This window comes from Dreissena polymorpha, chromosome 7, assembly GCF_020536995.1.
Source record: "Dreissena polymorpha isolate Duluth1 chromosome 7, UMN_Dpol_1.0, whole genome shotgun sequence".
In the NCBI taxonomy this organism is placed as follows: domain Eukaryota; kingdom Metazoa; phylum Mollusca; class Bivalvia; order Myida; family Dreissenidae; genus Dreissena; species Dreissena polymorpha.
Window position 1 is genome coordinate 31,172,873 of NC_068361.1, and position 24,706 is coordinate 31,197,578.

At 35.6% G+C, this 24,706-nt stretch overlaps 1 protein-coding gene across 3 annotated transcripts; it reads left to right on the forward strand.

Moving 5' to 3' along the window:
* The first annotated feature begins 208 nt into the window (after positions 1-208).
* Positions 209-24,705, forward strand: LOC127836985 (ras-related protein Rab-4B). 3 transcript variants are annotated; one of them, XM_052363665.1, is made up of 8 exons: positions 209-339; positions 9,710-9,790; positions 10,602-10,716; positions 12,056-12,118; positions 12,866-13,020; positions 14,131-14,226; positions 18,957-19,109; positions 21,614-24,705. In XM_052363665.1, exons 1-7 carry the CDS (start codon positions 324-326, stop codon positions 19,064-19,066), a joined length of 636 nt encoding a protein of 211 aa, XP_052219625.1. In that variant the 5' UTR covers positions 209-323; the 3' UTR covers positions 19,067-19,109; positions 21,614-24,705. The 3 variants fall into 3 exon arrangements, with proteins under 3 accessions (XP_052219625.1, XP_052219623.1, XP_052219622.1); XM_052363662.1 differs by lacking the exon at positions 209-339 and adding an exon at positions 8,861-8,940; XM_052363663.1 differs by lacking the exons at positions 209-339; positions 18,957-19,109 and adding an exon at positions 8,750-8,940.
* The last annotated feature ends 1 nt before the right edge of the window (position 24,706 follows it).

Genomic DNA, 24,706 nt, shown 5'->3' on the forward strand with positions numbered 1-24,706 from the left:
AACCGCTGAGTTTTCTGGCAGTAACTAGCTATGTGAATCATTTTTTGTACATAACAGAATGTTTGGTAAGCAAATACGTGCAACCATACTTTACAATTGTATGATGATACTTTCTTAACTGTGTTATTGTAACGTTACATGTGTTTATATGAGAGAAAGCAACTCGATGTAAAATCGACAACAGTACATTGGTTGACAACGATTGGATAGACAGGACTTTTTAAACGAGTGAACCAATAGTGCTACACCGTCCTTGAACTGAGAAAAATAAATTTTCGATGACGATCAGGAAGTGTCATTTATCTATTTTATCTAAATAAAGCATGTCAGAATCGTACGGTAAGACACAATTTTTGTTTTATAGATAGATAGATATATTTATTTCAACATAAAATGCATAGATTTACATGGCAGCATGTTATATACACACAATAAGTAATAAAAACAACCCTCATTTTTGTTTTATGAGATATTTTTTATTTACAAGTAAAAAACACATGCAGGATCCGGGTGTCTGAAATAACAGCTACATTATTATGTGAACCGAAACCGTGTTTGTTGGTTAAAGGGGCCTTTTCACAGATTTTGGCATTTTTTAACTTATTCATTAAATGCTTTATATCGATAAATGTAAACATTGGATCGTAAAAGCTCCAGTAAAAAATCAAGAATAAAATTAAAAAAAGGAAAAGAACATTGCCCGGACCAGGTTTCGAACCAGTGACGCCTGGAGTCATGCCAGAGTCCTGAAGTAAAAACGCTTTAGCCTACTGAGCTATTCCGCCGAGTACATATACTGGAAGTATTTTATACCTTATATAAGCAATCTTCGTAGTTTCACAAAATTTAACGACAAAAACAGAACTCTCCAAATTATTCAATCGTTTCGCGTTGCAACGCTTTATAATTTTTAGGTTTTAAAATCGTCAAAAGATGCATATAATGGCTATATTAGACCATGGTAAATGTTCAGTATTACTGTTTCCTCACAAATATCATAACTAAAACAAAATTTGCGAATCTGAAACAACTTTTTTAAATTTTGTCAATTTACCAAAGCGTGAAAAGATCCCTTTAATGACTTATGTCATGACTTGTTAACAAGGTACATGAATACATTATTGTCTGACTCTGTGTTGAAATTCATTATCCCCACGCTTTTTGAAAAAAAGGTGGGGATATTGTGGTTATCTCCGCCGTCCGTCTGTCTGTCTGTCTGTCCGTCCGTCCTGGCCACTATCTCCTCCTACACTAAAAGCACTAGAACCTTGAAACTTACACACATGGTAGCTATGAGCATATGTGCGACCCTGCACTATTTGGAATTTTGATCTGACCCCTGGGTCAAAAGTTATAGCGGTTGGGGTGGGGCCGCGTCAGAAATTATCACTAATTTTTTTAGGTTATTTTACATTGACTTCTTTATTTCTACACCGATTCACTTTAAATTGATACTGGACCTCTCTTATGACAATACGGTCAATCTCAACCATGCATGGCCCCATTCCCAACCCTGGGGCGCCCCGCCCACATAGGCCACACCCACCAAATATTTCCATTTACTATAATTTTTTCATTTCTACACGGATTCACTTCAAATTGATACTGAACTTTTGTTATGACATTAGGGTCAATCTCAACTATGCATGGCCCCAATCCCAACCCTGGGGCGCCCGCCCACATAGGCCACACCCACCAAAAAATTCCATTTACTATAATTTTTTCATTTCTACACGGATTCACTTCAAATTGATACTGAACTTCTCTTATGACATTAGGGTCAATCTCAACTATGCATTGCCCCATTACCAACCCTGGGGCCCCGCCCACATAGACCACACCCGCCCAAAATTGCCTTTTACTATAATTTCTTCATTTCTACACCGATTCACTTCAAATTGATACTGAACTTCTCTTATGACAATACGGTCAATCTCAACTATGCATGGCACAATTACCAACCCTTGGGCGCCCTGCCCACATATGTCACACCCACCCAAAATTGCCTTTTACTATTACTTCTTCATTTCTACACCAATTCACTTCTAATTGATGATGAACTTCTCTTATGACAATACGGTCAATCTCAGCTATGCATGGCCCCATTACCAACCCTGGGGCACACCTAGGTCAAACATTCGGCGTGGGGATACGCGTCGGCCTCTGCCGCGCCATTTCTAGTTTTATATATAAGTTGATGTGTAAACAAAAAAACACTTGCACTTTCTCTTGATTTTCCGTAAATGTTGCTTTAAATCCTTGTTGATTCTAGCGTAAGGGCAGTACTCACACATCACATCAGGCCATGTACGTGTTTTCAGTGAGAATACCGCATACCTATAGGATTTTATTTTATTAAATAAATTGTTCAGTGAATCAAATTTTTAAGTTTAGTTGGACTTATGCCTATTGCAATCAAGCATTCGCCCTCTCCTGTGTGTCTTCTCTATACCAGCTAATTACATGAGTAATGAATTTCATTGCAGGTATGTATGAAACTATAGGCTTTGCATGGTTAAACACTCTGTAAATAAATAATTTTGACATGGATTTAAAGGAAAACTAGAAATGGCGCGACAATGGCCGACGCGTATCCCCACGTCGCATGTTTGACCCAGGGGCGCCCCAGGGTTGGTAATGAACCATGCATAGTTGAGATTGACCATATTGTCATAAGAGAAGTTCAGTATCAATTAGAATCGAATCGGTGTAGAAACAAAGAAGTAATAATAAAAGGCAATTTTGGGTGGGTGTGGCCTATGTTGGCCGGGCGCCCAAGGGTTGGTAATGGTGCTATGCATAGTTGAGATTGATCGTATTGTCATAAGAGTAGTTCAGTATCAATTAGAAGTGAATCGGTGTAGAAATGAAGAAATTATAGTAAAAGGCAATTTTTGGGTGGGTGTGGCCCTTTTTGGCGGGGCGCCCCAGGGTTGGTAATGGGGTCATGCAGGGTTTTACGGGACGCGATATTCTGCGTCAAATACGCATAAAATGCCAGTCAGGACCCGTCATTTTTGTTGGTTTGCGTCCCATGGGACGCACAATTATTTTGACATATTGGTTCTCGTAATATCAACAAGAAAATCTGAAAGACAACTGCAGTACGTAATTTTCTAGAAGGATGTAGGATTGTCTCGCTTGTTTGATTTATCGACCAATCGTATTATCGCGCATCTGCTGTTGCTAGGTGCAAAGTCCCGAATTGAGATTACAATGCGTAAATGCGAGCTATTTATGTTGCTAAGAAAGAAAAGCTTACAGAGGTTACGAAAGCTTATTATCTGGCAAGCAAAATTAAACTGTAAAAATAAAAATATTATACAATCTTTAATTTTATAGGTGTGTTAAATCGCGGCTTTTGTTTACGTAAATAATAGATTACTATACTTTAAGTTTTAACTACTTGACTTTAACACAGCCAGCATATTTAGCATACATTCGCTTCTTGTAAGTCAAATGGCATGCATTTTAAAATTCCCTTTTTCGTCTGCAAAAATGTCAAAACAAGGTGACTTACGCGCATTCTTTCAATGTAGTTCAAAAGATGCAGAATCTGCCACACAAGAGCAAGGTTCCTGTGGGACTGAAACAATGCCCCCTGCCACTAAAAAGGCTCGAAAGTTTTTGCCGGAATGGCTTAATAAATATCAATGGCTATCATTCAGAAATGATTTGATGTACCGTGAAACCTGCATTTCTGCGAAGGTTACATCAAACCCATTTACAGATGGTTGTTTGAATTTTCAAAATTCAACTCTCATGAGACACCTAGATTCTAAAGTGCATATGACATCGTTGAAAACATTACAAATGCGGTCCAATTTTTCTAAAGCCTGTAGTAGTGTAGAAAATTTGAAAAGCACGCAATGTTCATCACAATTTGAGAACTATGCCATGCAATTAAGGACAGTCTATGTAATGGCCAAACGTGATCTACCATCAAATGTTTTTGTAGATCTTATGGAGCTTCAGTGTTAAAATGGACTGAAATGTGATTATTATAAACGACCACAGATACTTATGGAATTTGAACAAATCATTGAACAGTGTATTGCGAAAGATCTGTTACAGAAAATTGAAAACAGTAAGTACATTGGTGTCATGTTAGATGAGACATGTGATATCAGTATTCACAAGAAACTAGCCGTTTATGTAAGGTATTTGGTTGATGGAGAAGTAAATGTAAGTTTCTTGGGAAATAAACAAGTAACAGATTGTACAGCCAGTGGAATTGAATCTGCATTAATAGATTTTTTGATCCAGAAAGGTGTGAGTAATGACGGTATATCCAATGTTCTCGGTCTTGGGACTGATGGTTACCGCTGTTATGACCGGGCTGTTGAATGGGCTTGGTGCTAGACTGAAGCGGAAAAATAGACATTTGGCTCAGGTACACTGTGTTGCTCACAGATTAAATCTAGCTGCTTCCCAAGCTTGGAAAGACATTCCAAACTGCCGAACTTACCATGAAATGATACATGCGCTTTACCGGTTCTACATGTATGCTGCAAGTTCTGTGCGTTACGACCGACTTCGAGAACTTCAAGAGATTTTAGTCGGTAAGGCCAGCCAAATAACAGAAACCACATCTGTCCGGTGGCTTTCAATGGAATCAGCTGTCAAGACTATTTTCACCAATTACAGTCCAATATACCAGTCATTGAAAAGTGACAAAAATGCTGGAAAGGCAGATGGACTGCTTAAGTGTATCAAAAATGTGAAATTATTCTGTTTACAGCCTTGCTCATTGATGTGTTGACTGTTGTTGGGATTTTAAGTCTAACGTTTCAGAATGATAAAGTGAATGTTTCACATATTAGACAAAATGTGTCTACCACACGAGAAACTCTCATTACAATGAAAACTTATTCTGAAACTGTAAGTTGTGTTTTGAATGACATTGGCGATCTCCCTTTGACTGGCGAGAAGGGAAATTACAAGGATTTGGAGATCATTGATAATGAGCAGGCCAGGAATGGGTTCAACAGTCTTAGGACTGATTACATTGACAAACTGGTTGCCAATCTTGATGATAGATTTCCAGCAGATGAACTTCAGACACTAGAATGTTTTGACATTTTATTGAATCCAGTGAGGTATCCAACTAATTGTACAGATCTAGGACAGTATGGAATGCAGCAACTACAATCTGTTGACTCAGTATGATTCATACATAGATGGTGAAAGGTCTAAGTCACACTTTTTAATGTTTAAACATTTTGTTAGATCACAAAAATCATTGCCTTTTGAAACATTTGCCAAGCTGCTTATAACTGATTATGCTCAGGAATATCCAGACTATGTAGTGCTTGCAAAGATAGCTCTGATCATCCCCATACATGTGTATCTTCAGCACCATGTGAGAGGGGCTTTTCTGTACAAAATGCTTTGAAAACTAAGAGTAGAAACAGGTTAAGTCCTGAATGGCTTGAAACACTGATGTTCATCAAATTGGTGGGTCCTTACATTGAACAATTTGATTTTATACATGCTGCTAAAAAATTTGCCAGTGCTGCGAAGGGTAGACTTTAGATTAGTAATGGTTGGTTTTATGAATCGTTGTACAGTCACAGTGTATGTCTTAGCTGTTTCAAAATCTAGTGAAATTGGTTTACCATGTCATGATGTGTTGCATTTTCCTAACTTCAGGGCTCACGCTGGGTTCAAATTTTAGGGAGAAGTGACTTCTCCCTAGACACTGATTTAGGGAGAAGTGAGGAGACTTTAGGGAGAAGTGGAGAGACTCGGACAAAGGGTTTGCTTGTAAGGGGTTACAACATACATATATGTGATAGTAATAATCGACACAACAGATAAATAACCATAATTTTACTAGCTCTTTATTCAATCCATTTTGATGTGAACATACATAGTGTAATAAAGACTTAAGTATTTCAAAGATGATAATTGAAGCAGTAGCCAACATAAATATTTATGTTTGAAATATGACATATGCCAGGGGTTTTTCTGCCTATTTTGCGAAAAGGAGTCTGACCAAATTGGGAATTTTGTATCGACAAAATTGGTCATTTTGGGAATTTTTGCTTCGATGAAACGGCTCATTTGGGAAAAAATTGTGAATTAATCATGCTTAAATAATTCAGTGGTTTAACAAATAAATTTGTTTTTATTTGTTATTTTGTCTTCTTTATATAAACAGATGCAATATTGGGCATGTTCAACGTTAATTCAAGTACTGCAGTTTTGTTTTTCAGTTACAGTTACACTCTGAGATAAGAATTGAACAGTCAAAACCTTATAGCAGATATTTTTGACCAAAACAAACACTGGTTAGTCACACAAATTATAAGACAATTCATTCTTAAAAAAAATTGGGAATGTTTATTATAATTTCGGTTTGGGATCGGGTCCGTTTGCTTTGGGAGTGCCTCCGTTTTCCGGAGGCGCAGACAGTGCTGAAAAATCCCTGTATGCTAAGCAGCTTTGTTAATTTGTGGTAAAAAAAAAACGTTGTGATTATCAACACTTAAATTCTTTGCTTTGAATAACTTTGAGCCAATGTTTGTCAACAATAATAATATTAATGAAAACAAAAATCTATGTTGACAAATTTAAAGTCTAAACAATGATCAATGTCACCATGAAGTAACATCCAGTCTGAAGATTAAAATGAAACATAGTTATTGCTAATTATAGGATATATTTATTTTACAACACGTTATTTCAACTAATGTCAACAACGTTGACAGTTTTGTAAGGTCGCGAAAATATATGACAATATAAGAATTACATTTTACTTGGTGAGTGATAAATCCTCCTTCCAAACAAGCTCATTATTTGTTGAAATAACAACTGTCTGTCCCTATTCATGTTAAAATTCATCATGATTGAGGACAGACAGTGTTTTAAAGTTTAGAAATAAAATCCAAACACAAATATGATTTTCCATGCCGTAATTTTGGACTAAAAATTGACCGCATATTCGCATTAAAAAATAGATTAATTTTCAAATTTTAAAAGGTACTTTGAATTAAAAAAATCAATATTTTTGCACAAAAAAAATCATAGCCAAAGATTTCAGAAGTTTAAAAAAATCAATAGTGCTGAGTTTGATTTCATTCGAGTGTGATAGTGCCTAACCAAGCGTGACCTGAGCCGCGTGACCTCAGAGATAATCTTTCACAGCATGTGACTATCGTCTGCAACAAAAGGCTTATTAGTGATCTGATAACAAACCATGCCCTTTGGGCATAATTCATCATAATCACATTAATTGAACAATTAATATGGCAACATCACCCCCGTGGATTATCCCTAATCAATATCAAATCAATAACACTTGAAAGACGTCAGCAAACTTCAATTATCACCCCACAAGCACGTGACTGCATTCGAGTTGAACACTGACTTGACGTTCGCCGATTGGATAAGTTTGGAGGTTGGGAGAATCGGGGGCGGGGTCTACCTCAAATTACATGTCGCTCGATTGCGACACGCTTCGGGCAGTGACAGTGTGTATTGGAAAATGTAATCATACCTTGACATCCAGAAAACCGGATGTAAACAAATTCCGATGAAAGAGCGACTGGAAGTCGCTTTTTATCTACGATTTCTTACATTTTAGGCGACATTTGGCGTAGGGAAAGCGACTATGTCGCTCACGTCGCCCCCTAGCGCGAGCCCTGAACTTTGTTCACACTGACACATGTGGTTAAATTGGTTTTCCTTGTGCTGCAACTTGCATGAAATTCATTATTCTGTACTATCTGTATGATATAAACATGCATTTTTAGTCAATAGTGAATTTAAATGTAAAATAACATAACTGAATGAATTTGCGGAATAAATACAAACACAAATTACTGTTGGTTTATTATAATCTGTAGTATTCAATCATAAAACAGTATCATATTTCCATTGTAGAATGCTAAAAACAACAAATTCACAGCAAAAACAAGCAAACAAAACTTGCCATGAATAAAGGACCATACACGTGTGGTATACTACTATTATATCACTAAGTTATATTGGGACCCCAATTTTTATTGACAGGACCCCTGAAAATTAATAACAGGAGTCTTAGGGACCCCTAAAATTTGACATGAATGTAAAACCCTGGGTCATGCATAGTCGAGATTGACTGTATTGTCATAAGAGAAGTTCAGTATCAATTAGAAATGAATCGGTGTAGAAATGAAGAAGTTATAGTAAAAGGCAATTTTGGGTGGGTGTGGCCTATGTGGGCGGGGCGCCTCAGGGTTGGTATTGGGGCCATGCATAGTTGAGATTGACCGTATTGTCATGCATAGTTGAGATTGACCGTATTGTCATAAAAGTGAATCGGTGTAGAAATGAAGAAATTATAGTAAAAGGCAATTTTGGGTGGGTGTGGTCTATGTGGGCGGGGCGTCCCAGGGTTGGTAATGGGGCCATGCATAGTTGAGATTGACCGTATTTTCATAAGAGAGGTTCAGTATCAATTTGAAGTAAATCAGTGCAGAAATGAAGAAGTTAATGTAAAATAACATAAAAAAAATGAGTGAAAATCTCTGACCCGGACCCGTCCCAACCCCCATAAATTTTGACACAGGGGTCAGATCAAAATTCCTAATTGTGCAGGGTCCCACATAATTATGCTCATAGCTTCTATGTGTGCAAGTTTCAAGGTTCTATTGCTTATAGTGTAGGAGGAGATAGTTGCCAGGACGGACAGACAGACAGACAGACGGCGAAAATAACCACAATATCCCCACGCTTTTCAAAAAGCGTGGGGATAATAAATAAATCTTTGCAGGTTAAGTGTACGTTGTTTCATTGTTTGCAATAATTAAAAAATTCTGTAACTGGTTTTTTAACCGCTAATAACCCAGTAACCGGCAGATACCTTTTTTTATAAGTACTATGGGAATTGATAGATCCTCCAAATGTCTCGACACCTGTGCTCCAAAGTGCTTGAATTCTTTATTACACATGAAGGTATTATATATTATATTTCACTTATATAGCAAGCATATTCATTGATCAGGGCTCAACACTTTAAGTTTGAATTCCACCAGGTCTCAGCATTAACATTTTAATCCACTTGTCATATTCATACAATTATAGTTACACAGCGATTTTTTTGTCCCATTGGGAAAAGTACCTGTACCGGTCCAATTGGGAAAAATTAAGTCGCGAAAACCTCAAAATCGGGAAAAATCGAGTCGTGAAAACCTTGAAAATGGGAAAACTCACATCATGAAATCTTCAAATTGGGAAATAAGTGAATTTGATTTTTTTGCAAATACCTTAAAATTGAGAATAACTGATGTCAAGTTGTTAATATTATATTTACTGATGTTCTAGTCATAGAGCTGCATGAGTAAATTAATTAAAGTTGCATTAAAAAAATAAAAAATAAATTTAACCTTCAATTGGAAAATGTGTACTTTTTCCCAGATTGGGAAAGTGCCGTTTCAGTAACTTTACAAAGAAGGAAAAAATTCGCTGTAGTACCAATATATTCAACTTTTATGGAACAAAATGTTAAGTGTTCTGTAAGTTTTCTGCTGTTTTTTTCTTTTTCATATTTTAGTGAAGTTTTCTAGAAATTTTATTTAAAATATTTACAGCATTTTTTGGGGGGAAAAGTACCTGAAGTGGCCGAAAGGGAAAATTCATGCAAAAAAAACCTGAAAAGGGATCATTTACAGGATGAAAATTATTAATATAATTCTTATTTCATGGTAACTAACTTTTATTTCAGATTTCCTGTTCAAATTTCTGGTGATAGGAAGTGCAGGGGCTGGAAAGTCATGTATTTTACATCAGTTCATTGAAAACAAATGTAAGTGGAAGAATTGTATTTTGCTTATTTGGTATGTTACATGTATGCATAATGCAGTGGTTTTTTTTCCACCATTTTGGGAATAGGGAAAGTTCGCGGCGTTTTGACTAAAATTGGGAAATTATTGTTGTTGTTGTTTTGCTAACAAATGCTTCAAAATTGGGGAAACAAGTGTGTCCAGTATTATATTTACTAAGGTTGATCTTATATTGATGGGAGATAAACAAAATATTGATCTAAAAAAAAAAAAAAAAATTTTTTTTATTTGTACCATTGGGAATTTTTAGCTCCCATTTGGGAAAAATATATACTTTTTTCCATTGGGAATGGGTCCGGTTACTGGACCCGATTTTCAATAAAAAAAACACTGTCGTGGCATCTTTTGCTATCAATATAATCGGTCAGGACCTTACTTAAGTAGAGTAAATGCAACATCTAGATAAATAATAAACTGATTACTGTTTTAGATAAATCAGAAAAGAATATTGTAGTCAAGAAAAATAATGAATAGAATACTGTAATCTTAAGTCTTAGCTATAGAGTTTTGTGGAAAATTGTTTCTTAAAATTGAACTATGTATTAGTGTATGAAAAATATAGCTACAACATGTACATATCAAATATGGATAAATGTTGTAAACGATACAATATGGTATGATACTTAATTAATTTCAAAATATATTGTTTAATAATCAAAAACAAAAACAGTAACCATTAATTTATTTGGTTAATAACTTACCAAACTCCCAAATAAAGTTTTCCAGTTTCCAGCTGTGCAACTTATTATATGGATGCCCTTGTGTGTGTTTCAGTTAAGCAAGATTCCAACCACACAATAGGTGTCGAGTTTGGCAGCAAGGTTGTGAATGTAGGGGGCAAGTCAGTGAAGCTGCAGATATGGGACACAGCTGGCCAGGAGAGATTCAGGTTAAACAAGAAAGAGTTATATTGTATAAGAGGTTAACTAGATTGATATTTGCAGGGTGATTAAGATTTGCACTGCTTCTTGTTCATTCCACTCTGCTGACCCATTACAGTGTTAACATAATTTAGAATTTTAGAATTTTGTTGCAAAATGTCCAGCAAATTGCAAGATAATTCTAAAATACCAAAATGAGTAGTATTAGACAAACTCATTTTCTTTGAATAAAGTGAATACATCTCTCCTTTAGTTTAGTTTAAGCCTATATATTTAAGCTTGACTGCATCAAAGCCCCAGGCTTATTTGAACGTTCTTGAGTCCGTTTACTGGGCCTAGAACCAGTCCTTGGTGTCTCGGTGGGAGATCTTAAGAACGCTCCCACGGTGGAGTTCCAAACCGTGACCTCCCGGTCGCAAAGCAGACACCATTACACCACGGCGACCATTTCTCCCTTCTGCTCCCACCTTTTACATAACCCCCTTTTTAGCAGCACACAGTACCTTAGGTGATCTGAAAGCATTCCTTTGTATAGATTGCCAAAGTGTCTGTTAATTATTTATTTCATTAACTTAAGATACATAAATTATGTTACAATCAATACACTAGAATGTAGTTAATTCCATGGAAGCATGTCATACATATCAAATCATATCTTACCAAGTTTACTTATGTGACATCATTTAACGTGAGAAGCACAGCCCAAACAAAGTAAACACAAACATTGGTCATAATTTATTTTATGTCAAATTTATGTAAATAAAGTGGATAGAGTACATTGATATTATGTTAATTGTTGCAAGCTTTACCTGTATGTATTTATGTATACTCTAACTGTTCAAATATATCTGATTCTATTTATAAGATAAGAGTCATTTTTCCATATTTTGTTTAATAAACACTGGATAATACTGATGCCATTAACTATAAACACTAAAAGACTTATCACAATCCATTATGACCACTGTTTATATTCTTATTCTAGTCTCTTCTTACTGTAGATTGGGAGAGACTTACTTCGACATGTTAATGTATTTATCATCACATTATTCCCTATTTTATCTAGGTTGGTATCTAGGAGCTGAATGTATTTATCATCCAATTATTTCCTATTTTATCTAGGTCGGTAACTAGGAGCTGAATGTATTTATCATCCAATTATTTCCTATTTTATCTAGGTCGGTAGCTAGGAGCTGAATGTATTGATTATCACAATATTTCCTATTTTATCTAGGTCGGTAATGAGGAGCTGAATGTATTTATCATTACATTACTTCCTTTTTTATCTATGTCAGTAACTAGGAGCTGAATGTATTATATCATCACATTATTTCCTATTTTAACTAGGTCAGTAACTAGGAGCTATTACCGTGGAGCCGCAGGTGCCTTGTTGGTGTATGACATTACAAGGTGAGGGGGCTTTTGTTATTACAAAATATTTAGAAAAATGTAAATTTCATTGTTATTTTCTGCCTTTCATACCAATGTTTAGGTTCAATATTCAATATGAAAATGTTTGGTGATTTCTGTGATGGAATAATAAGAATTTGATTATCGCCTTCAATAGTTTTTTCCAACAATAATAATTTTCTTAATAATTCAATAGAATATTTTATATTGTTCTAGATACACATACAGTTTCAAGTACTATTAGTCTATAAAATATTTCAAATACATGTGATATGTATTGTATGAGCTTCTCTTGGAAAAAAGGAACTAATGGGCTTGAAGCAGCAGTTTTAGATCCATACCACATGTATCAAAGCATAAAAATATTGTCACATATAATATCAGGTAAGTCTAATAAAATTAACAAGCTTGGTCTAATAGGAGAAAAAGTGAATTGATTTTACTACTGCCATCCACCTTTTTTCCAGATAAATTGTTTGTTAAGTCATCGTAAAACACAGTGCTAATTTTGCCATTTCTGTCTAGTCCAAAAACATGGCATGCTATTGATGTGAGGTTGCAATTTTGTTCTGGATATGATGTTGCTGTGCTACATTGGGGTCCCCTATTTGATGCCGACCAGGAAATGGCTGGTTCTTCTGCAGAAAACGAACTAAAGAGTAGCTCTTTAAGCCAGAGGCTTTTGATGCATAAAGCTAGAAAAGATGGGTTTAAAGTAACATACATTTTGATGACATACATTTACAGTCGTGAGACCTACAATGCTCTGACCAACTGGTTGACAGACGCTCGCACGCTTGCCAGTCCGAACATTGTGATAATACTTGTGGGCAACAAAAAGGACTTAGAGGCAGAAAGGGAGGTCACCTTTCTTGAAGCAAGCAGATTTGCTCAGGAAAATGGTACTACGTTGTTCTATAATTACTTAATGTCAACAAACTTCCATTATCAATCATCTTTGTAATGCCTTTTGTTTTGAAGGAATATGTCAATAATGCAAACCAGTGTGTGTGATGTTATGTTAAGATAACTACTTTTATTTATGCCTCGTCTGTTTTAAAATATGTTTTTAGATAAAATGATTAAAATTTGTAATATCTATCCAGGATGGTTCGGAGTTTGTAAGCAATAGCGATGTTATGTACATTTTAAAAATATGTGTATTACATACGTAACAAATTCATGTGCACTTTACTCTTGAGTGAATTGTATTTGCATTTTTTCTCTTGTTTGCTTGTTTATCAATGGATTATTGGACTAATATAATCCTTTCCATTTTAGTATTTTTATGCCCCCGGTAGGGTGGCATAGAGCAGTTGAACTGTCCGTCAGTCCGTCCGTTCGAAAACTTTAACATTGGCCATAACTTTTGCAATATTTAAGATAGCAACTTAATATTTGGCATGCATGTGTATCTCATGAAGCTGCACATTTTGAGTAATGAAAGGTCAAGATCATCCTTCAAGGTCAAAAGTAAAAAAAAACAATCCAAGGGAAGTAATAAGCTTTAAAAGGGAGATAATTTCTAAACCTGCCAAATGATCTATTGAAATTTTATTTAAAAGCGGCGCAATAGGGGGCTATGTTTTTCTGACAAACACATCTCTTGTATATATATATTTTATCATATGATGTATTCCTTGTTTTTTTAAAAATAAAAGAACAGAAAAAATTAATGGGTCAAGTGCCAAATATATAAGCTGCTATGTGTGAAACATTTGCTTCATGCATGTGCATTTAGTGTTGAGCCAGATTAGCCTGTGAACGCTGCATTGGCTGAACAGGGACAACACTTTCCAACTTAACTAGTTTCTTGCAAAATTGAGACTAACTTTAAATGTAACTTTAAATGAAAAACATAAGAGCAGAAAGTGACGTCCCTGATCAGCCTGTGTTGACTGCACAGGCATATCTGGGACGACTTTCAACGCACCAGCATTTAGCCTGGTTTTTGAAAGCTATGCTCATTTATATACTCTCATCATGTAGAAACATGTTGTGATGCTTTTCAGAGCTGCTGTTCCTTGAAACTAGTGCATTAACAGGTGAAAATGTGGAGGAAACGTTTCTCAAATGTGCCAGACAGATATTGACCAAGATTGAATCAGGTAACACTCCATAGAGCAATCTTTTAGCTTGGTTAGAGGGTTACGTGCTACACTCTTGTATCTGCTTAAAGTTTTTTCATCTGTTTTATAATTTGTCTTTGATTTTCTTTACTTAACCCTTCCCCCTTAAGAAGCAAAGTGACAATGGCCTTTGCAACCAGCGTAAAACCAGAACAGCCTGCGAGTAACTCGCAGTCTGTTCGGGTTTTATGCTGTTTGCTGCTCATCATTAGCTAAGGGTTGGAAATGAAGCCTTTAAAACTTAAATTTAGCAAGAAAGGTCTTTAATTAAATGCAACTTTCTAAAGGACTAAAAATGTTTCAAAATATGTATCTAAGTGGTAAAGGGTTAAATAGCCAGATGAGGTGTTCTCTGGAGTTGTTATTGGCAGCAAGTTAAAAGATTCTGTAGTAGACATATCATTTTTGTCATTATTCCCTCGCTTTTTGAAAAGCGTGGGGATATTGTGGTTATCTCCGCTGTCCGTCTGTCTGTCTGTCCGTCCTGGCCACTATCTCCTCCTACACTATTAGCACTACTACCTTGAAACTTACACACATGGTAGCTATGAGCATATGTGCAACCCTGCACTATATGGAATTTTGATCTGACCCCTGGGTCAAAAGTTATGGGGGTTGGGGTGGGGCCAGGTAAGAGATTTTCACTCATTTTTATACGCCCGTATAAAATACGGGACGTATTATGAGAAACCCCTTGGCGGGCGGGCGGGCGGCGGGCGGAAGGCATCACTTTGTCCGGACTCTAATTCAAATTGTATTCATCCGATCTTCACCAAACTTGGTCAGCAGTTGCATCTAGTTGATATCTAGGCCAAGTTCGAATATGGGTCATGCCGGGTCAAAAACTAGGTCATAGGGTCAATAAGTGCATTTTCAAAGGGGCCACTTTGTCCGGACTCTATTTCAAATTGTATTCATCCGATCTTCACCAAACTTGGTCAGCAGTTGCATCTAGTTGATATATAGGCCAAGTTCGAATATGGGTCATGCCGGGTCAAAAACTAGGTCATAGGGTCAATTAGTGCATTTTCAACGGCGCCACTTTGTCCGGACTCTAATTCAAATTGTATTCATCCGATCTTCACCAAACTTGGTCAGTAGTTGCATCTAGTTGATATCTAGGTCAAGTCCGAATATGGGTCATGCTGGGTCAAAAACTAGGTCAAAGGGTCAATTAGTGCATTTTACTTTGTCCGGACTCTAATTCAAATTGTATAAATCTTATCTTCACCAAACTTGGTCAGTAGTTGCATCTAGTTGATATCTAGGCCAAGTTCGAATATGGGTCATGCCAGGTAAAAAACTAGGTCATAGGGTCAATTAGTCCATTTTCAACAGCGCCACTTTGTCCGGACTCTTATTCAAATTGTATTCATCCGATCTTTACCAAACTTGGTCAGTAGTTGCATCTAGTTGATATCTAGGTCAAGTTCGAATATGGGTCATGTCGGGTCAAGAACTAGGTCATAGGGTCAATTAGTGCATTTTCAACGGCGCCACTTTGTCCGGACTCTAATTCAAATTGTATTCATCCGAAACTTTTAAACAACTTTTTATCCTGCGTCAAAGTGGTATGGGGGTATAAGTCACATTCAGTGACAAAGCTCTAGTTCAAGTTGATATCAATGCATATATATGAATATATCAGTTATATAAGTTGTTGTTGTTTTTTTTGCTTATTTCCAAAACAAATACATCAATCATCAGTGTATCATCTCCAATGGCACACGAATCGGGCGTATATTGCTCCGTCATGCGGCGCTCTTGTTTTTTAGGTTATTTTACATTAACTTCTTCATTTCTACACCGATTCACTTCAGATTGATACTGAACCTCACTTTTGACAATACGGTCAATCTCAACTATGCATGGCCCCATTACCAACCCTGGGGCGCCCCGTCAACATAGACCACGCCCACCCAAAATTGCCTTTTACTATAATTTCTTCATTTCTTCATCGATTCACTTCAAATTGATACTGAACCTCTCTTATGACAATAAGGTCAATCTCAACTATGCATGGCCCCATTACCAACCCTGGGACGCCCCGCACTAATAGACCACACCCACCCAAAATTGCCTTTTTTTCATAATTACTTCATTTCTGCACCGATTCACTTCAAATTGATACTGAACTTCTCTTATGACAAAACAGTTAATCTCAACTATGCATGGCCCCATTACCAACCCTGGGGCGCCCCGCCCACATAGACCACACCCACCCAAAATTGCCTTTTACTATAATTTCTTAATTTCTACACCGATTCAATTTAAATTGATACTGAACCTCTTTTATGACAATACGGTAAATCTCAACTATGCATGGCCCCTTTACCAACCCTGGGGCGCCCCGCCCACATAGACCACACCCATCCAAAATTGCTTTTTACTATAATTTCGTAATTTCTACACCGATTCACTTCAAATTGATACTGAACTTCTCTTATTACAATTCAGTCAATCTCAACTATGCATGGCCCCATTACCAACCCTGGGGCGCCCTGACCACATAGACCACACCCACCCAAAATTGCCTTTTACTATAATTTCTTCATTTCTACACCGATTCACTTCTAATTGATACTGAACTTCTCTTATGACAATACGGTCAATCTCAACTATGCATGGCCCCATTACCAACCCTGGGGCGCCCCTGGGTCAAACATGCGGCGTGGTGATACCCGTCGGCCTTTGCCCGCCATTTCTACTTAAAGTTTGAACCACTAGCAATTTGCAAAAGAATCCTCATTTTGAACTTCTTATCCAAATCAAATTTAATTATTAAAAGTCAGATGGCCTAGTCTTTATTAAAATTCCTAGAAAGGACATGATTTGTGCATATTTCTTTATGGTATTGGTCATTTCTACAAAGAGCTGTCTTTCTTATATTTATCGGATTTACATGTATTAAATTTGTTTTGCTACTCATTTTGTCTAACATTTTCACATTCATGGCTTATTGCTGCATTAAATATTTCCTTTCCTATGCATTAACCTTGAATAATAGTGTATCATAATAATGTCTGAAAAAAGTATCACAACACAAATATGTTTTTTGGGTAAAATGCAACATTGTGTATATACATAGAAATAGTTACGCCCCCCTTCGAAGAAGAGGGGGTATATTGCTTTGCACATGTCGGTCTGTCGGTCGGTCCATCCACCAGGTGGTTTCCGGATGATAACTCAAGAACACTTGGGCCTAGGATCATGAAACTACATTGATCATGACTCGCAGATGACCCCTATTGATTTTGAGGTCACTAGGTCAAAGGTCAAGGTCACGGTGACCCGAAATGGTAAAATGGTTTCCAGATGATAACTCAAGAACGCTTAGGCCTACGATCATGAAATTTGATAGGTAGATTGATCATGACTTGCAGATGACCCCTATTGATTTTCAGGTCACTAGGTCAAAGGTCAAGGTCACAGTGACCCGAAATAGTAAAATGGTTTCCGGATGATAACTCAAGAACGCTAAGGCCTAGGATCATGAAACTCGATAGGAAGATTGATCATGACTCGCAGATGACCCCTATTGATTTTCAGGTCTCTAGGTCAAAGGTCAAGGTTACGGTGACCCAAAATAGTAAAATGGTTTCCGAATAATAACTCAAGAACGCTTATGCCTAGGATCGTGAAACTTTGTAGGTAGATTGATAATGGCTGGCAGATGACCCCTATTGATTTTCAGGTCACTAGGTCAAAGGTCAAGGTCACGGTGACCCAAATAGTAAAATGGTTTCCGGATGATAACTCAAGAACGCTTATGCCTTGGATCATGAAACTTCATAGGTACATTGATCATGACTCGCAGATGACCCCTATTGATTTTCAGGTTACTTGGTCAAAGGTCAAGGTCACGCTGACCCGAAATAGTAAAATGGTTTCCTGATGATAACTCAATAATACATGTAATTAGGCCTAGGATCATGAAACTTCATAGGTACATTGGTCATGGCTGGCAGATGAACCCTATTGATTTTCAGGTCACTAGGTCAAAGGTCAAGGTCACAGTGACAAAAAACATATTCACACAATGGCTGTTACTACAACGGAGAGCCCATATGGGGGGCATGTATGTTTTACAAACAGCCCTTGTTTTATTAAAGTTGCTAGCATTTCCTTTTAATGTTATTTAGTTTCTATTTTTGGTGATACTTCAAGATAAATGTCATGGAACAACAAATTTACAATAAATAGTTAAAACTATTTTGAGACAAATTTGTATGTGTTTAAGTGCACCACTATTCTTTTGATTTGATCGATAAATACTAGTACAATAGTACAATATATAAATATGCATGTACTATTTATGCTCAGTTGGTCCTTGTTGGCTCTGTTACTTCTTAAATGTTCCCCAGGTACTCTTTAAGTATACATAAATTTACCTCGCTGCTGAAAATATACTAAAACGTACCGGGAATTCCAATGCTAAACTTGTCGTTGTCGGCTATATTTTTTTCCAAATTAATAATGTTCAAATTTATGTCAATATTTTGTATTGATTTGTATTTTGCATTCACTATTTCATCATCGAACGTAGATGTGCAAGACTCTTAATTCCCAGTGATCCACACTTACCAGTTATTTTTCTGTGATTACGTGTACAGCTGACAAAATATCTTAGTAGCCTGCAGCCATGTTATCTTTATACACAGAGTATAATGTATTCGGGTTGTATATGCTTGGTTTGTACGCCCCCACAGGTGAGCTGGACCCAGAAAGAATGGGCTCTGGGATCCAGTACGGGGACACGTCCATTAGGCGCCAGCACCGACCACCGCCCACCTCGTCACGGCCTGATTGCTCTTGCTAGCTCTCGCGTTCTTGCACACGCTTGCTGGAACACACTATAAAGGGTGATTTGCATTGTACATGTACTTGTTTTCTTTACTTTTTCCAACTTGATTTTCTTCTGCGTTGATGTATGGTAGAGCATTTTTGTTTGTGCTGTCATGTACCAAATTGGCACCTGGGTATATAGGAGCTTATCTTGTTATTTGAAAGAGGCATGTCTAAAATGGTTTTATATTTGATAAAATCAATAATGTTTGTTTGTGGATTTATTAAATGATTGCTTCACTAATAGGCCACATGTTTTTAACGCTTATTAAAATATCTACATGTATAATGACAATTTGTTTATCTGCCGTCTACCATTTTATCAAATCATGAACCTTTGGTCAGAAAATACCCTATCCAGAGGATCAAAAATAATTACGAAGGTTTATGTAGCAAAATTGTTGATGGTACATCTACATATAGTACGATAATTTCATTTGCTACTTGTGACTATATCATCAAAGCATTGAATAATTGCTTTCATTAAAATATTGTGTTATAATAAATGATCATTAACACGCAATCGATGCATATTAAAACACTACACAAAGAATTTGTAGATACCCAATTACATATCCAGTGTGTTCTATATTCTTGATGACATGTTCCAGTCTTTGTTTTGTTAATATATCTCTTTCAAGACTGAAATATTCTTTGAAATTAAGGTTTAAAAGATGTATTTTAAAGTACATGTGACTATTTTAAAGCTTAATTCTTTAACATTTTTTTTTATCATTCCATTTTTTAACCAACGACTTCTAAGAATCACAATATAATCTTGTACACTTATAATGGCAGAATATGTCACTTCAAAGTGCCAGTCAACCAGATTGACGAAAAAAGAAAAGTTTTTAAATACCGTTTTTTTTTACAATTATTAGTTTATATTAATTAAAATATCATGACTGGTATATTACAATACTTGAAAAATGTTGTTATTTTTTCATATTTTCAGTATATTCGGTAATAAAATTTTACTGAGTATGTCTACCAGGTAACTACCAGTTAACTATAAATAACGCAAGTAGATTGATCATTATATATACAAAACATATACACAATATATACAATATACGCATGCGCAATTTGCATTCCTGGGTTAACCACGTGAAGATGATGATCAATCTACTTGCGTTATTTATAGTTAAGTGGTAGTTAAGTGGTTACCTGGTAGACATACGCAGTTAAATTTTATTACCAAATATACTGAAAATATGAAATGTTAACAACATTTTTCAAGTACCGGTAAGGTAATATACCAGTCGTGATATTTATGCCCCCTTCAAAGAAGAGGGGGTATATTGTTTTGCACATGTCTGTCAGTCGGTCGGTCCATCCACCAGATGGTTTCCGAAAGATAACTCAAGAACGCTAAGGCGATCATGAAACTTCATAGGTACATTTATAATGACTGGCAGATGACCCCTATTGATTTTCAGGTCACTAGGTCAAAGGTCAAGGTCACAGTGACTCAAAATAGTAAAATGGTTTCTGGATGATAACTCAAGAAGGCCTACACCTAGGATCATGAAACTTCATGGGTACATTTATAATGACTGGCAGATGACCCCTATTGATTTTCAGGTCACTAGGTCAAAGGTCAAGGTCACAGTGACTCGAAATAGTAAAATGGTTTCTGGATGATAACTCAAGAATGCTTAGGCCTAGGATCATGAAACTTCATAGGTCCATTGATCATGACTGGCAGATGACCCCTATTGATTTTCAGGTCACTAGGTCAAAGGTCAAGGTCACAGTGACTCGAAATAGTAAAATGGTTTCTGGATGATAACTCAAGAATGCTTAGGCCTAGGGTCATGAAACTTCATAGGTACATTGATCATGACTGGCAGATGACCCCTATTAATTTTCAGGTCACTAGGTCAAAGGTCAAGGTCACAGTGACTCAAAATAGTAAAATAGTTTCCTGATGATAACTCAAGAATAATTAGGCCTAGGATCATGAAACTTCATAGGTACATTGATCATGGCTGGAAGATGAACCCTATTGATTTTCAGGTCACTAGGTCAAAGGTCAAGGTCACAGTGACAGAAAACGTATTCACACAATGGCTGTCACTACAACTGACAGCCCATATGGAGGGCATGCATGTTTTACAAACAGCCCTTGTTTAATCAATATAAACTAATAATTGTAAAAAAATACGGTATTTTAGAACTTTTCTTTTTTCGTCAAACTGGTTTACTGTCCCTTTAAAAGGAATTTTCACATTACAAAAAGTTTTCACATTAAAATAACTTTAACATGTAAAAAAGCTTACTGATCTGTTGAAGGTTACACATATAATAAGAACAATTATCTTTTTTAAAAGGATTTTATTTTTAGAAAGCTGTTACATTTACTTAAAAAAGTTTTAAAATTAAAAGAAAATCACATTTTAAAACTTTTCTTGTGAACAAAGAGCTGTAACATTTAAAAAATAGTTAACAAACTTTTCACATTTTAAGCAAGATTTCATATTTAAAAAAGTATTCACATTTAAGAACAATCCAATTTCAGGTGAGTTGGACCCAGAGAGAATTGGCTCTGGCATACAGTATGGTACGGGTTCCCTTGGTAGATTCAAGAGACACGACACAAAAACAAAACCAGACTGTGCCTGTTAGCAAACCTCTGTGTACAGTGAAACATTCCTACCTTCCACGATCTTCAGAAACCCCAAAGGTGCACCGTTGTTTGCTGATTAACTCTGTAATAGCATCTGGGCCAACTGTTTGTGTATTTTGGACCCGCTTTGACATGTCATGTTAGTTTATGGTATTTTGTTTGAAACGTCACGTTAGTTTAGACAGTGTTGTCATCTGAAAGCCAATTGGCTATAAACCTTCTTTGTCTTTCGACAGACAAAATGAAAATGTAATACTTGCATAGATGTATCGAAAATGTGTTAATGCAATTATTTAATATGAAAGTCTTAAAAATGTTCATGACATTGAAGCGTACATATTCATGATTACAGATTTCATTAATGAATTTTCACGTACTATGGGGACTATGAGACCCCACAGTTGAAATAATTATCACTTATACGGTAATTAGCAAATATAAAATAAAACTTGATTGCACTCAGTAAAAGAAGGATGTTCGTTTTGGACCAGGCTTGAAAGAAGTTATTTTGAATCATGATCAATATCAATTAGAAATTGTATTTGACGTAAAACACTTCAATGCTGTTTCAAGAGTGTTACAGAAGAATATTTGTTTAAAAAAAATCAAAAACATCAGGCTTTCAACCCAAAGGTGTTAAAACTGTGTTGTGACTATGCTTCCAATGTTATTGTTAGCTTATTGCAGTTGATAACTAGGTTCTGATTACTGTTTACATGTATATCAATGTTGCTTTTCAAAATTTCATCAATACATTATAATCCAACAGAAAGAAATATGAATATTTTCATTATATTTATTTTAGATAAAAATCGGCGATTATTTAATGGGATTGAATATCCATTTTGAATCTCTGCAAAAAGATGTTTATGGCCATCTGTTAAAGTGCTCAATCACTTTTACAGACATTGAAATATGAATTTTGTCAAGTCAACATAAAACTTTCATATATTGCCACGCAAGCTGTCTTTTGAACCTTATATCAATGTTGTTGTTATGAAGGTTTTCTTTTGTTGAAGTGTGTATTTGTTATGATTCAACGCATTTTGTAATTTGTGAATCTTAAACCCTTGTATTGCCAAAATAATTCCTTCTATTTAAAGGTTAAATAGTCATTTAACTTCATACATTCTTACTTATGAATTGCAATATGTATATTTGTATGCAAACACATTGAAATTTCGACATTTCTTTAGCCAAAAAAACTTGAGTCAAAACATTCTTCATTTTGGATATGTTGGTGGATTTTATGAAGAAACAATTATAGTGAAACATTTACAGGCATTTGTTTAACCAATTTTTATCATTTGTTTCAAAATAACATCAATAATGCTTCCTTCAAATCTGTTGTACTGTCAGCAATGTTATTTATGGACACTCACAATACCAACTTCCTGGCCATAGAGGCAACAGTGTTGACTGAATACTGAATTTTAGTAAATATTGAATAAATTTGAATTGTGCATCATATGTAAATTTGATAGGGGCACAAATGTTTTTATTCGGCTATAAACATATACGTTGTGGATCATTATAATTTGTGTTAAACAAATTGACAATACATGTATAGTTTTTGATATGTAAGGCTGTTGTTATTTTCTTACACTGTAATACAGCTCTCAAAATAAAGCATTTTATACATATCATATCACAAAATGTTATGTTCGCAAGATTGGCAACTGTGTTATGAGTTCTTATTGACTAATCAATGCTTATTGAAACTGTATCCAGACAAATTTGATTGTTGCAGTCAAACACCAAGATTTCAGGGGTGCTGATTTGAGTTATTGCCATGTAAGAAGAAATGCCTGAAACAAAGATTTTATTCTGTTGGGGTTTTAAAAATGTGTGTCATGATGTCAAATGTTCTATGTGATGTACCATTTATTTTATTGCAAAGTTCTGTATAGATGTGTAATTGGTTAAAGATCGTTTTAAGGTCTATTTCAATATTATATAAAATATTGTTTTGCTAATATTCCTAGTGTTCATCATAACTATATTTTTCCATCACTGACTATCCTAACTTACAGATTTAATTAATGAAGACCTTTGTATAAGGTTTAATTTTCTGATCAGTTCTTCAATTAAAATTTTATTTTTAGGTTAACAGTTACATCAATTAAAATAGTATGCTTGAATCTCGTATTTGTCCAATATTTGTCATATTAATTCTATTTTCTTTTAACAAATGTAAAAACTAGGGATCATCAGGGTAAAAGGCTGCATCCGACAGTTGATAGATACAAGCAGTATCATTCCATATAAAGTAGGATCTTTTTTAGCTCGACTATTATATATGAAATATACATGTATATAGTGGAGCTATCCTACTCACCCCGGTGTCAGCATGAGCGTTTCCGTGAGCGTTGGAATGTTAAAGTTTGCGTACCACCTCAAATATTTTCTGTGTCCCTTGACATATTGCTTTTATATTTTGCATACTTCTTTACCAACATGACCCCAACCTATAAACAAGAGCAGACAACTGTATCAAGCATTTTGTTTGAATTATGGCCCTTTTTTCACTTTGAATATACATATTATTGAAAAATCTATGTTAAAGTTTGGCCCCTTCAATACTTTACAACTTCTTTAAAACATAAACGATCAATATGTTTCAATAATGGTCCTCATCCACTTTTTTTTTCCCCATGATGGCTTACATTATACTGTCAAGCACTCGAATAGTCGAGCTTGCTGTCCTCTGACAATTCTTGTTTCATAGCTAAATAAGACGTTACTTTGTGTAGAAATTAAGCCTACTTTTAGTAAAAATGTTCTTGGTCTGATTTTGTAATTGTTTCACAGGTATATTGACAGTTGTAGAAACCTATCCTTTTCTTATGAGAAATTATCATTATCTCAATTGTAAATGTGGTGTGTTGAAGATGTATTGTTGTAAATGCATTGTACATGTGATATCAGTCGTTCTGTGTTTTGTGTTTTTGACCAGTTTGACATGTTATAGATATATAATTCTTG